General features: G+C 30.5%; 1 protein-coding gene across 11 annotated transcripts; it reads left to right on the top strand.

The window, feature by feature from the left end:
- The first annotated feature begins 671 nt into the window (after positions 1-671).
- Positions 672-8597, top strand: LOC141818506 (uncharacterized). 11 transcript variants are annotated; one of them, XM_074705994.1, is made up of 13 exons: positions 678-740; positions 2713-2785; positions 2885-3041; positions 3122-3413; positions 3518-3632; positions 3827-3990; positions 4132-4206; positions 4308-4705; positions 5123-5182; positions 5690-5730; positions 6053-6109; positions 6266-6460; positions 8215-8597. In XM_074705994.1, exons 1-8 carry the CDS (start codon positions 690-692, stop codon positions 4494-4496), a joined length of 1116 nt encoding a protein of 371 aa, XP_074562095.1. In that variant the 5' UTR covers positions 678-689; the 3' UTR covers positions 4497-4705; positions 5123-5182; positions 5690-5730; positions 6053-6109; positions 6266-6460; positions 8215-8597. The 11 variants fall into 11 exon arrangements, with proteins under 11 accessions (XP_074562091.1, XP_074562095.1, XP_074562090.1 ...); XM_074705989.1 differs by having other exon boundaries at positions 5683-5730; positions 6053-6104; positions 6195-6460; XM_074705988.1 differs by having other exon boundaries at positions 5683-5730.
- Positions 8598-12032: the final 3435 nt, after the last annotated feature.

Here is a 12032-nt window from a genome sequence, read left to right as displayed (position 1 = left end):
ATTTGCTAGACTGCAACATTTTAACTTAATCTTGTTGCCAATAATGTCTCATATTGTATATATTTGTCAGGGAGGAAGAAAGAAGACTACCAAGAAAGGATTGAACAACAACTTGCCAAGCAAGATGAAGAAGATGTTGATAAGATCAAAGAAGAAAGCAGAAAGAGGAGGCAAGCTATATTGGAAAAATACAGACAGCGTCAGTTACAACAAGTTGAATCTTCATGTGATGGCAATGTGAATGGTAATACAATTTTTTCTGAACTTCCATATTACTAGGTATCTGAAAATGGCTAGTCTTTATGCCTTTACTTTCATGTATCAATTTTTCCTCCCTGTAATTTACTTTGAATGATAAGTCCTTGTCTTTTAACTTGAAGCAATTGATAAAGCTATTTTGGACAAGAAGCAACAAAGCTTGCAAGCTACAGTACCAGTGGACAAACCTAATGATCATGAGCTTGAAAATGCAAATGATTTTGCAGATACATCTGATGTTGATACATCATTTACCGTAAAAAAGTCATTATTGCAAATTGTAAATTCAGCTGATAAAGCATTGAACACTGCTGGAGGACTTGGTAGGGTACACCAAAAGTTAGTTTCATCATAGTTATTTACCTTATGAATTCATTATTAAAGTTAGTTACTTATCTGTTTATTTGATTTAGAGTGAGAGATCTGCCGACATGTTTAGTGATGACATATTTGGAGAATCACCTTCTGGGGTTAGCAAAATGGTAAACTCTTTGACCTTGCATATTAATTTTTTCCTATCTGCCGTGCGGTTTTCCCCTGACAGATTCAGATTTTGATGGGACAGCATTTTTTACTTGGTCACTATTTTTGGATTGTTGGTTTGGCTGCATTAGTTGGTTTCTAGCTAGCCATTATATGATTACTGCGTTTAAAAAGTAGTAAACATGAACTAATTCAGAGGATGCAGCATTTGGCAAAGTAGTAAAAAATGGATTAATTCAGAGGGAATGGAGAATATAGGTGCTTATAATTTTTTTTAGAGATGACTCTTCCAGTTCATGCAGGTCAAGGCTCTTGAGGTTCTAGCATGGCTTCAATGTTTAATGCATGGTGATAATAAGCCTTGTGGAAGATTTTAGCAATGGAAGAAATCAACTGGTATGGTGATTAGTTATCTTGTGATGGAAATCTTCCACTCCCCAAGCAAAGTTATGTTACAGTATAAAATACACACAAGGATATATTTGTGTTCACATTAGATTAATTGATTAACTCTTAGAAAATGAAACATGTGTACTGGTTTACAAGAAAGAATTATGATAGTTTTTATATTCTAGATAAAATATATTATATTGGCATTGACTGTTATCTAGTTTTGCTTCCTTGCATTTTTATATTATTGATTTGGCACTGATGTTTCATGTTTGGTTGGTAGGAGACTAGTAAGCAAAGGGAAGTTAACAAAAGGGGAGGGGAGGGTAAGGATATAGCAAGTGAAACAAAGAGAAACATCATAGTTTGAATACTAGTTAGAAGAAGAAATGAAGGGAATCAAAAGTTAACTAATTTGTTCTCCAAAAGTTCTTCAAATCTGATGCACATAAAGGAGAGCAAAACTATTAATTCTCTCTATAATTTTATCAATTTTGAGGCTTTGTAACTTATGTATAATGAAGTGGAGGAGCATAACATCTTTTCATGTCTGCCACACTGAAATATTTCTCTCAATTAGAAGATTTTGAACCTCTACTTTTCTTTTATATTCTTCTCCTTGAACCCGAAAGCCTATGGTTTCTTGCAACATGTGCTGGATTAGTAGTAACAGTATCTTTAGGAAGGTTTTAAGGAATTAAACATGCTATTATGAATGAAATGAATTTCTTTTACTCATAATCTGATATTCAAGGAAGCCAACATGGTTAAAAGTAAACCTTTGGACAATTTCATAACATGTTTTTAAGCATTATACAAGAAGGTTTCTAAGTCTTTTTTCTATTGCCATTGGGAGGTAATAATTAGCTGGTACTCCCCTTAACTTTTGTGTATGGGAGAGGGAGAATAATACATGAAATAATTTAAGCATGAAAGGAGGACCAAGTGATATGGCTCAAAAATGGAAGAGTAGGAATCATTGATTGGAAAATTGGAATTGACAGCAAAGGTTGGCAACTCACATGTGACGTCATCAAGGTATCAATAGTTCAGCTTTTGAGCTGTCAATTTGGCATTGGAATATAATTTTTAAATATTATGTTTTTTTTTTGTTATCTCTTGTTGATGCTAGTAAAGGTCTCCTCTTTCTGAAGGTGATCTCATTGGCCAATTTCTCACCACTCTAATAGTTAGATAAGGTTATCTAACTAGAAGGCCATATTATGTCTTATTTTGTTTTTCTTAAACTTTATTCCTTGAGCTATTATTTGATTATGTTGACTTCAATTGCCTATCTATAGATGTCTGAGAGAGATTTGCATTGCTTAATGCATGTATAGTAAGTAAATAGTTATGCTAAGTTGTCTGCTGTTGAGTTTTTTTCATTCTTGATCTGCTGTATTATCTGTAAATGTTGTGGGTTTTAAATTCACCTTATTTCCAATGCTTAACACTTCTATTTGTTGATACATTGCACTTGGAGTAGGTTTCCTGGCAATCAACATTGATTGGTAGAGTTGATACCTAATGCTAATTAAAATTATCTTTCTTAAGCCAGTATATGCTTCTTATGTGCTGTAGGTCAAGGATGAAGGACCACAAATAGATCGAAGTTGTCTTAATGATAATTGGGATGATGCAGAGGGTTATTATAGTAAGTTTGTCCATAGTTTGATCTTGCATTTTTTCCCCTCTCACATGTTGTGTTGAGACTTCAGAATTTGCCTTTTCATGATCTAGCTTCCTTCTTCAGGTTACAGGTTTGGGGAAGTGCTTGATGGTCGTTATGAGGTTATTGCATCACATGGAAAGGGTGTTTTTTCGACTGTTGTTCGTGCAAAGGATCTCAAGGCCAGGAAGAGTGATCCTGAAGAAGTAGCTATTAAAATAATACGCAATAATGAAACAATGTAAATAATATAACTTTTATATTTACTTGGAGAATTTGTTTTTCAAGTTGTGTTAATCTATGATTTAAAATTTTCTCTAGGTATAAGGCTGGTCAAGATGAACTTGTCATTTTGAAGAAATTGGCAGGAGCTGATCCTGAGGACAAGCGGCGTTGTGTTAGGTTTATCTCATCTTTCAAGTATCGGAATCATCTTTGCTTAGTTTTTGAATCTCTTCATATGAACCTTCGTGAGGTTCTAAAGAAATTTGGTCGTAACATTGGACTCAAGCTTACTGCTGTGCGGGCATATGCGAAGCAGCTTTTCACTGCGCTGAAACATCTCAGAAATTGTGGCGTTCTGCATTGTGATATTAAGCCAGACAACATGCTGGTACCTATTTTTGATTATTTTCTGTTCTCATTTCATTCTGTTCGAACAAGTTTAGACATACTTTCTGATATCTAACCTTACATATGCATTTTTATTTTACACAGGTAAATGAGGCCAAAAATGTTCTGAAGCTTTGTGATTTTGGGAATGCCATGTTTGCGGGTAAGAATGAGATTACCCCATATCTTGTTAGCCGGTTTTATCGTGCACCTGAAATAAGTAAGTTGTGATTCAAATCAATTACTTTTCCTTACATGCATATTCATTCAATATATGTTGTGCTTGTCCTTTTCAATTCATCATAACTCTTGTATTCTTGAGCATTTTTCATCTTTATATCCACTACATATGCCTATATATCATCATGTTATCATGCTATCAGATAACATACTGATTGAGTTCCCTTTTTGTAGTTCTTGGATTGCCATATGACCATCCCATGGATGTGTGGTCAGTTGGCTGTTGTCTCTATGAACTTTACACAGGAAAAGTGCTCTTTCCTGGGCCATCCAACAACAACATGCTTCGACTTCATATGGAATTGAAGGGTCCTTTTCCCAAAAAGATGCTTCGCAAGGTGAGAACCAAACAGGGATTTTTTTTCTCTCCTGTAGATATTGGTGTCTTTGAAATATCTGATGTTGAATTGAAATTGTGCCCTGTGAAATTTGTGTCATGTTACAAAATTTTTGTTATGTTTACATTTTTTTTTGTTCAGGGTGCCTTCACAGATCAGCACTTTGATCAAGATTTGAACTTTCATGCCACTGAGGAGGATCCAGTTACAAAGAAGGTTTCTATTGCTATCCTTTTGCTATTTCTTTGAACACCGCTTTTAATATTCTTAGAATGTATAATTTTTGCAGACTGTTAACAGCTCTCTCTTGTGTACAGCCTATTAAGAGACTACTGTTCAACATTAAACCAAAGGACATTAGCACCCTTGTATCAAGTTTTCCTGGCGAGGATCCCAAATTGTTATCAAATTTTAAGGATCTTTTAGATCGAATATTTGTATTGGACCCTGAAAAGAGGATGACAGTATCTCAAGCTTTAAGTCATCCATTTATTACGGGCAAGTGAAATATGATGCTGATATTTCTGACTGAAAATGCTGTTCACATCTACTTTGTGAGCTAATTTTTTTCTTCCCATCTAATTCTTCGGCATTTATCTGTGTTTTCACTTGGCTGGAGCATCATGGATCATGTTAATGAGGAGTACAAGAGATCAATGGTTTAAAAGCTTTCTCACATGGGAGTTCTTAACATTGGGATGTTAATCTGTTTCTTGTAAGATAACTTGCTGAAGGCATTTTCTTTGTAAATTATTCTTGTTCTTGGCCTTTGTAGATATAGAACTGATCATTGTTTTGTAGTTGCTGTTTGATTCAGTCTGCTTGGCAGTATTGAAATATATGACTCCTTACTAATAATTCAGTTTTTTTTCTTGTGTTTTTAAAAATACAAATAGTTTTGGCATAAGACTACAGGGAATATTCATCTGTATCATGCTCATGCCAGACATCAATTTGGTCAATTTGAAATAGTTTGATTGAAGATAATCTCATTTGATTGTACAATTTTATGGGTTTGTTGGCCTCAAAATTCAAACTGTTGTACTACTTGAGTTACAACCTTTGCAAAATCTGTTCTGTACGCTAAGCTTTCAGGCATTGGAGCATCTAATTCTCTCTTTCGTTCTATCAGGGCTATGTGGCTATCAACACTCCTTTAGGTGCTAAAAAGGAAACCAAAGAAGGAACCATGGTTAGTTTGATGGGCAACTTAATATGCTTATAATTGATTTTGGGCGTCAACTCTTTTGCACTGTGGCCATTACAGCCCTTCAGAGAAAGATAATCTTTGGTCTTGAACCTACATTATGCATCTATTATGAAGTATATTATTTATGTCCATTGATTATAAAGATATTGATTTCACAATCTTATTCTTCTGCCAATTTGACTTTCTGTTATGTAGTATTTGTCAGCATCAAAATACCTTACTGGATTTATGAATTCTTACTTAATATTACATTTTATATTATATTCTTTATATGTGACTAAGCCCTAGTAATTTTTTCTCTCTGATCTACTCACTTTGTATGTTCTTATTATACATTATCTTCTGTATCTATGGCTGTATGGACTGGTATTTTATTGTCAATTTAAATTGGTTTAGCAAATAGATATCTTAACTGTTTTCTATCTGTTTATCCAAATCCAAAGCTCTTCAAGTCTGATTTTTGGTTCTTTGGCTTTCTGGAGACTTTAGATTGGAGTGGCTGGACCTTGCTAGTGCTGTTAAAATCAATGGTAATATCTACTTGTCTTTTTTTTTCCAATTTTTGTTGAATAAGATTATTTAGTTACACAATCACTCTTTGTTTGAATTATTTTCATTTAAATTTAGGTTACAATTATTTTCATTCTTGCCACCCAGTAAACTGCTCAACAGTCTCATCAACTTTATCTGTCTCGCCTTCTAATGAGGTGTTTAGTTTGAATATTGAGAGCACATTAGATATCTAAGAAATGTATGGTGATTAATAGATCATCATCTTAATCTTTATGTTACATTTGTGTTGGCATTGCTTACTGTCCAAATACCTCAAGTTGTTTTCTTGATATATGGTAGAATGCAAGGACTAAGCAGAAGTATCAGAACAACCAACAAGTTTGTATGATAGGTCAGGTGAGTCAAGTTATTACTTTGTCTCAGTATTCTACCTGTTATATATCAAGAACAATTGGAATTTCCATTTGACCACAATTGGTAGGGTAGTGGTTAAATCAAACTTTTACCTCTACGAAGCAACTCTCTCCTTAGTCGGCACTGATTGTCTTTTAGCCCATGTGTCCTCGAGAGAAAGGAGGAAGGAAAAAGGTTGAGGGCTGTTTCCTTGAGAAGCTACTGATAAAAGGAAAGAAAATGGTGGAGAAAGCACTGCCACTATTCTCCTTCAAATGATTTTGCTGAAATTGGGCAAAGAGCGATGATTTTTAAGAAAATATGCACCAATTTTAGCCCCCCAAAAAACTCAAGGTTACTTTCTTTTTATTTATCTGAATGATATCTATTGGCCATTTTTTGAGATCTAGTTATCATTTTAATAGATTTAAGAACCTTTCCCCATAAGGAAATAGTGGAAAGAATTCAGCATGGTTTCAATTCTTCCAAGGAAATACAAATGAGGGAATAAATTCTTTCACCTTTCCTTTGAATATTTTTCTAGAATTTTATTTCTTTCTTATAAAATTTCTCTCCATTGTATGGAGCAAATACATTTAGCTTAAGGCTGTTTAATGTCTATACTATTTTATGTGATTGACTGCTTATAGGTTGACTTTGATAAATTTTACCAAGCTGCTGCCAGGTGACTGAGGTCCCAATGCTGTCATCTTATTTTGTTAAAAAAATTAGTTTTTTTTTTAAAAAAAATATTAAATGCTGTCCTAGTATTTAATGACTTCCATTCCCACATAAAAGGATTTCGAAGTGTTGTTGGTTATGCCTGAACTACTGGTATTAGGAAGACACATAAGTAGAGGAAGGGTTGATGGAATTGGAGGAAGAGTCGATGTTCAATTGGAGGAAGATTAGGTGTTGTGGAAATAGAGTACCTTGTCTTTCTGGTGTCAACGTGTTTTGTTTACTGGTCGACCACCCAAAAGCAATACTATCTATTCTGTCTGTATTACAGTGATCTTACTCTTCAGCGCTTGTTTGGGAAAATTATTAACAAGGGAGAGAAGGAAAGAGATAAAAGGGTGATTGAATTTTCCTCATCATGAGGGGTTGAAAATAATGCCTAATTGTGTTGAAGGAAATCAATTTTGAGGAATTTGATTAGTTGGTTTATTTCATAATTTCAGATACTAGCAAACAAACCATTTCATATGATAAGCTTCTGAGAAAATGATTTATAATGATCACTGAATATTTGAGATTAGATATGGTGATGACTAATTTGGTGGGTGTTTCAGGTACTATCTATTGGGATACTAGATTTATACTACTCTCAAATCTTATATTTATAGGAGGGTGTGGACTTGTTTTGAAAATGATGTAGGTGTTTTTTAGAGTTTGAGTTTTTACTTCACTTTGGGTGGGTTTTGGTACGATTGATGTTGAATGTTCCCATTCTATTAAAATGCAAATAAATTTCCTCTAGGTATCATTATGTGGCGAAGTGTGTAGCAATTTGAAACAGTTTCTTTGTGACTCCGTGATCTATTGATTTTGATTTCTTGGTGCAAATTATTTGTTTGTCCACTGCTAGCTAACTCCTGTGCTCAATATCTCATTCTTGCATTTCTATCATGAGCAGAATTAGCTGACATTTCAGATATTTATTGCCTCTCTTTGTTCTCATCTTTTGCTTTGATATATCAATACCTAATATACATCCATATGGGTTGTTGGTTTGCTTATTGAAACATTTTGTGAATTTAGTTAGAGGTAAAGTCCTGGTGTCCTTATAACTTGTGTTTGTTGTCTATTAAACTTTGCCTTTGGGAACTAAGCTCGTGGCATAATGATTCAGCTGAGTTAATAGATGGAGTCTGTAGCATGTTGACTGGAATTATGAGCATGTTTTGTATATAAAGACATTTTTCCAGAAACAAAGCATATATTAAATTCCCCATCTGTTTTCAACACTTGTCTCTTGTCATTTCGTCAATCCTGCTTATGACTTATCTGGTTTAATTGAATGGGTGTGATTCAACGAGTCAACATCCTAATTAACTTGCCCTAAGTTGATATCTGAATAGCTGATTTGTTATGACCTCCTGCAGGATCCAGGTTTAGATGCCTTTTTTGCTGCAGCTCGTTTCTTGCTTCTGGTTCAATATCAGTGGAATATGGCGATAATTCCCAGTAGCTTGTTAAGAATCCGTCATGTTTTCCTTGGTATTTAAGCTTGGGCTACCAACAAGAAGTCTGAACTTGAAGCTCTAACCGAGGTCACATTGATTGTGTTTCTGGTCTCGGGTTGTTTTAATGTTAGTTTATGGAGACGAATCGGTTTCATTTGAAAATTCGAGGCTCAAATAACCAATGATCATCGACACAAGTTTTGTAGTATTGTTGCTTCTCACATTGTGCTGCCGTATTCTTATTGCTACCATGAATATCTTTTAAGAATGTTGTTTATGTAATAAGAATGTTCTTGACTGATTATTTAGAAACTCGAAATCAAGGGTAATGGCAAGGTCAACAAAATTGATCGAATAGATAGACAAGCACGGGCAGAGTAAGCTTCCTTATTCTGCAAATTTAAAGCTACGTGCATAATTTTTCTAAAGGAAGTTACAAGGACAATCGTAATGGATTGAGCAATCAATCGGGTGTAATTTAAATAATTTATTATTAAAATGTTGTTAATATAAGTATTGATGCTGTAGCCACTATAAATATATCATTGCTATAATAGTATAAAAAATAAAGATTTTACTATTTTGTATCGGTTCTAAGATTTAAATTTTTCGAACAAAAAAGTTACCAGATTTGAATTTTAAATTTTAAAACATTTTCAAAAAAAAGATATGTTACGCAAATCTATTAATTTTTTATTTATCTAAACACTATAAAATAGGCATCGTTTGCCATTAGAGGTGAGTATTCGGTTAAAATCGAACTGAACCGGACCGAATAAATCGAAAATCGAATAAATCAAATTTTTTTATCAAACCGAACCGACTGAATTTTTTGATAATAACTGAATAAATCGAACCGATTAAATATCGGTTAAAAACCGCATTAACCGATTTTTTCTAACACAAATTGTGGTGTTCTGCATTGTGATATTAAGCCAGACAACATGCTGGTACCTATTTTTGATTACTTTCTGTTCTGATTTTGTTCGAACAAGTTTAGACATACCTTCTGTTGCATAATTTTTCTAATGGAAGTTACAAGGACAACTCGTAATGGATTGAGCAATCAATCGGGTGCAAATTTAAATAATTTATTATTAAAATGTTGTTAATATAAGTATTGATGTTGTAGCCACTATAAATATATCATTGCTATAATAGTATAAAAAAATAAAGTTTTTACTATTTTGTATCGGTTCTAAGATTTAAATTTTTCAAACAAAAATGTTACCAGATTTGAATTTTAAATTTTAAAACATTTTCAGAAAAAAGATATATTACGAAAATCTATTAATTTTTTATTTATCTAAACACTATAAAATAGGCATCGCTTGCCACTAGGGGTGAGTATTCGGTTAAAATTGAACTGAACCGAACCGAATAAATTGAAAACCGAATAAATCAAATTTTTTTGATCAAATCGAACTGACCGAATTTTTTTGATAATAATTGAATAAATCAAACCGATTAAATATCAGTTAAAAACTGCATTAACCGATTTTTTCTAACACAAATTGTGGTGTTCTGCATTGTGATATTAAGCCAGACAATATGCTGGTACCTATTTTTTATTCTGTTCTGTTCTCATTTCATTATATTCGAACAAGTTTAGACATACTTTCTGTTGCATAATTTTTCTAATGGAAGTTACAAGGACAACTCGTAATGAATTGAGCAATCAATCGGGCGCAAATTTAAATAATTTATTATTAAAATATTGTTAATATAAGTATTGATGTTGTAGCCACTATAAATATATCATTGCTATAATAGTATAAAAAATAAAGTTTTTACTATTTTGTGTCGGTTCTAAGATTTAAATTTTTCTAACAAAAATGTTATCAGATTTGAATTTTAAATTTTAAAACATTTTCAAAAAAAAAAAAAGATATGTTACGGAAATCTATTAATTTTTTATTTATCTAAACACTATAAAATAGACATCGCTTGCCACTAGGTGTGAGTATTCAGTTAAAATCGAACTGAATCGAACCGAATAAATCAAAAATCGAATAAATCAACTTTTTTTAATCAAATCGAACTGACTGAATTTTTCGATAATAACTGAATAAACCGAACCGATTAAATATCGGTTAATTCAGTTAAAACCGAATTAACCGATTTTTTCTAACACAAATTGTGGTGTTCTGCATTGTGATATTAAGCTAGACAACATGCTGGTACCTATTTTTGATTACTTTCTGTTCTGTTCTCATTTCATTCTGTTCGAACAAGTTTAGACATACTTTCTGATATCTAACCTTATATATGCATTTTTATTTTACACGGGTAAATGAGGCCAAAAATGTTCTGAAGCTTTGTGATTTTGGGAATGCCATGTTTGCGGGTAAGAATGAGATTACCCCATATCTTGTTAGCTGGTTTTATCGTGCACCTGAAATAAGTAAGTTGTGATTCAAATCAATTACTTTTTCTTAAATGCATATTCATTCAATTCAATTTGGGCGTCTCAAATTGAAAAGGACAAGCACAACATATATTGAAACTACGTTTGGTATAATATACTATTTTCTATTTTCTAAAAAAGAAAATTAAAAAATATATTTGATTTATTAATATAAAAAAATTATAAATAAAATAGATTTTTTAAATAAAATATCATGAAAAAGAAAAAATTATACAAGAAGGAGATCAACTATATTAGAAAGAGGTCAAACTTGACCTTTTAATACAACATTACATAACTTCAAATGTAATGTAAAATATAATTGAAATCAAATTAATTAATTCAATAAATTTTAATTTAAATATTTATAAATTAAAAAATTATTTTAAATTTTAAAAAATAAAATTAATAAATTATATTTATTAATTTAATGAATTATTTTATTAAAATAATTATTTTAATAAATTATTTTATTAATATATATAAATTTCTTTTAAATTTTAAAAAATAAAATTAATAAATTATATTTATTAATTTAATGAATTATTTTATTAAAATAATTATTTTAATAAATTATTTTGTTAATATATATATATATATTTCTTTTAAATTTTAAAAAATAAAATTAATAAATTATATTTATTAATTTAATGAATTATTTTATTAAAATAATTATTTTTAATGAATTATTTTATTAAAATAAAATTATCAAATTATATTTATTATTTCAATAAATTATTTTATTAAAATAAATATAAATTTATCTTAAATTTAAAAAAATAAAATTAAAGAATTATATTTATTAATTTAATGAATAAAATAATTATTTTATTAATATATAAAATTTTATTTTAAATTTAAAAAATAAAATTAAGGAAGTATATTTATTAATTTAATGAATTATTTTAATAAAAATAATTATTTTATTAAAAAATATATATATTTTTTAAATGTTAAAAGATAAAATTAAAAAAATTATATTTATTAATTTAATGAATGAATTTATTAAAATAATTATTTTTAATGAATTACTTTTTAAAAATAAAATTATCAAATTATATTTATTAATTTAATGAATTATTTTATTAAAATAATCGTGCGATGAAGAGACATGCGACACTGTAGTCGTTTTTTTTTTCATTTTCTATTTTTCCACTGCAGTTTTTATTCTCTATAGAAAATGATATTTTGTTATTTTTTATTTTCTTAGAAAATGACTTCTTATTTTTCAGAGAATAAGATGGGAAAATATAAAGTAAATAATAATTTTTAAAAAATAAAAAAATAAAAATAATAAAAATAAAAAATGACGAAACCAAACGCCTTTTAT

Source organism: Curcuma longa, unplaced genomic scaffold (genome assembly GCF_044706935.1).
Source record: "Curcuma longa cultivar G26 ecotype Majalengka, Jawa Barat unplaced genomic scaffold, ITB_CL_G26_1.1 contig_25110, whole genome shotgun sequence".
NCBI lineage: Eukaryota > Viridiplantae > Streptophyta > Magnoliopsida > Zingiberales > Zingiberaceae > Curcuma > Curcuma longa.
The sequence above is the reverse complement of the archived record's forward strand: the minus strand, read 5'-3'. Positions and strand labels throughout refer to the sequence as shown.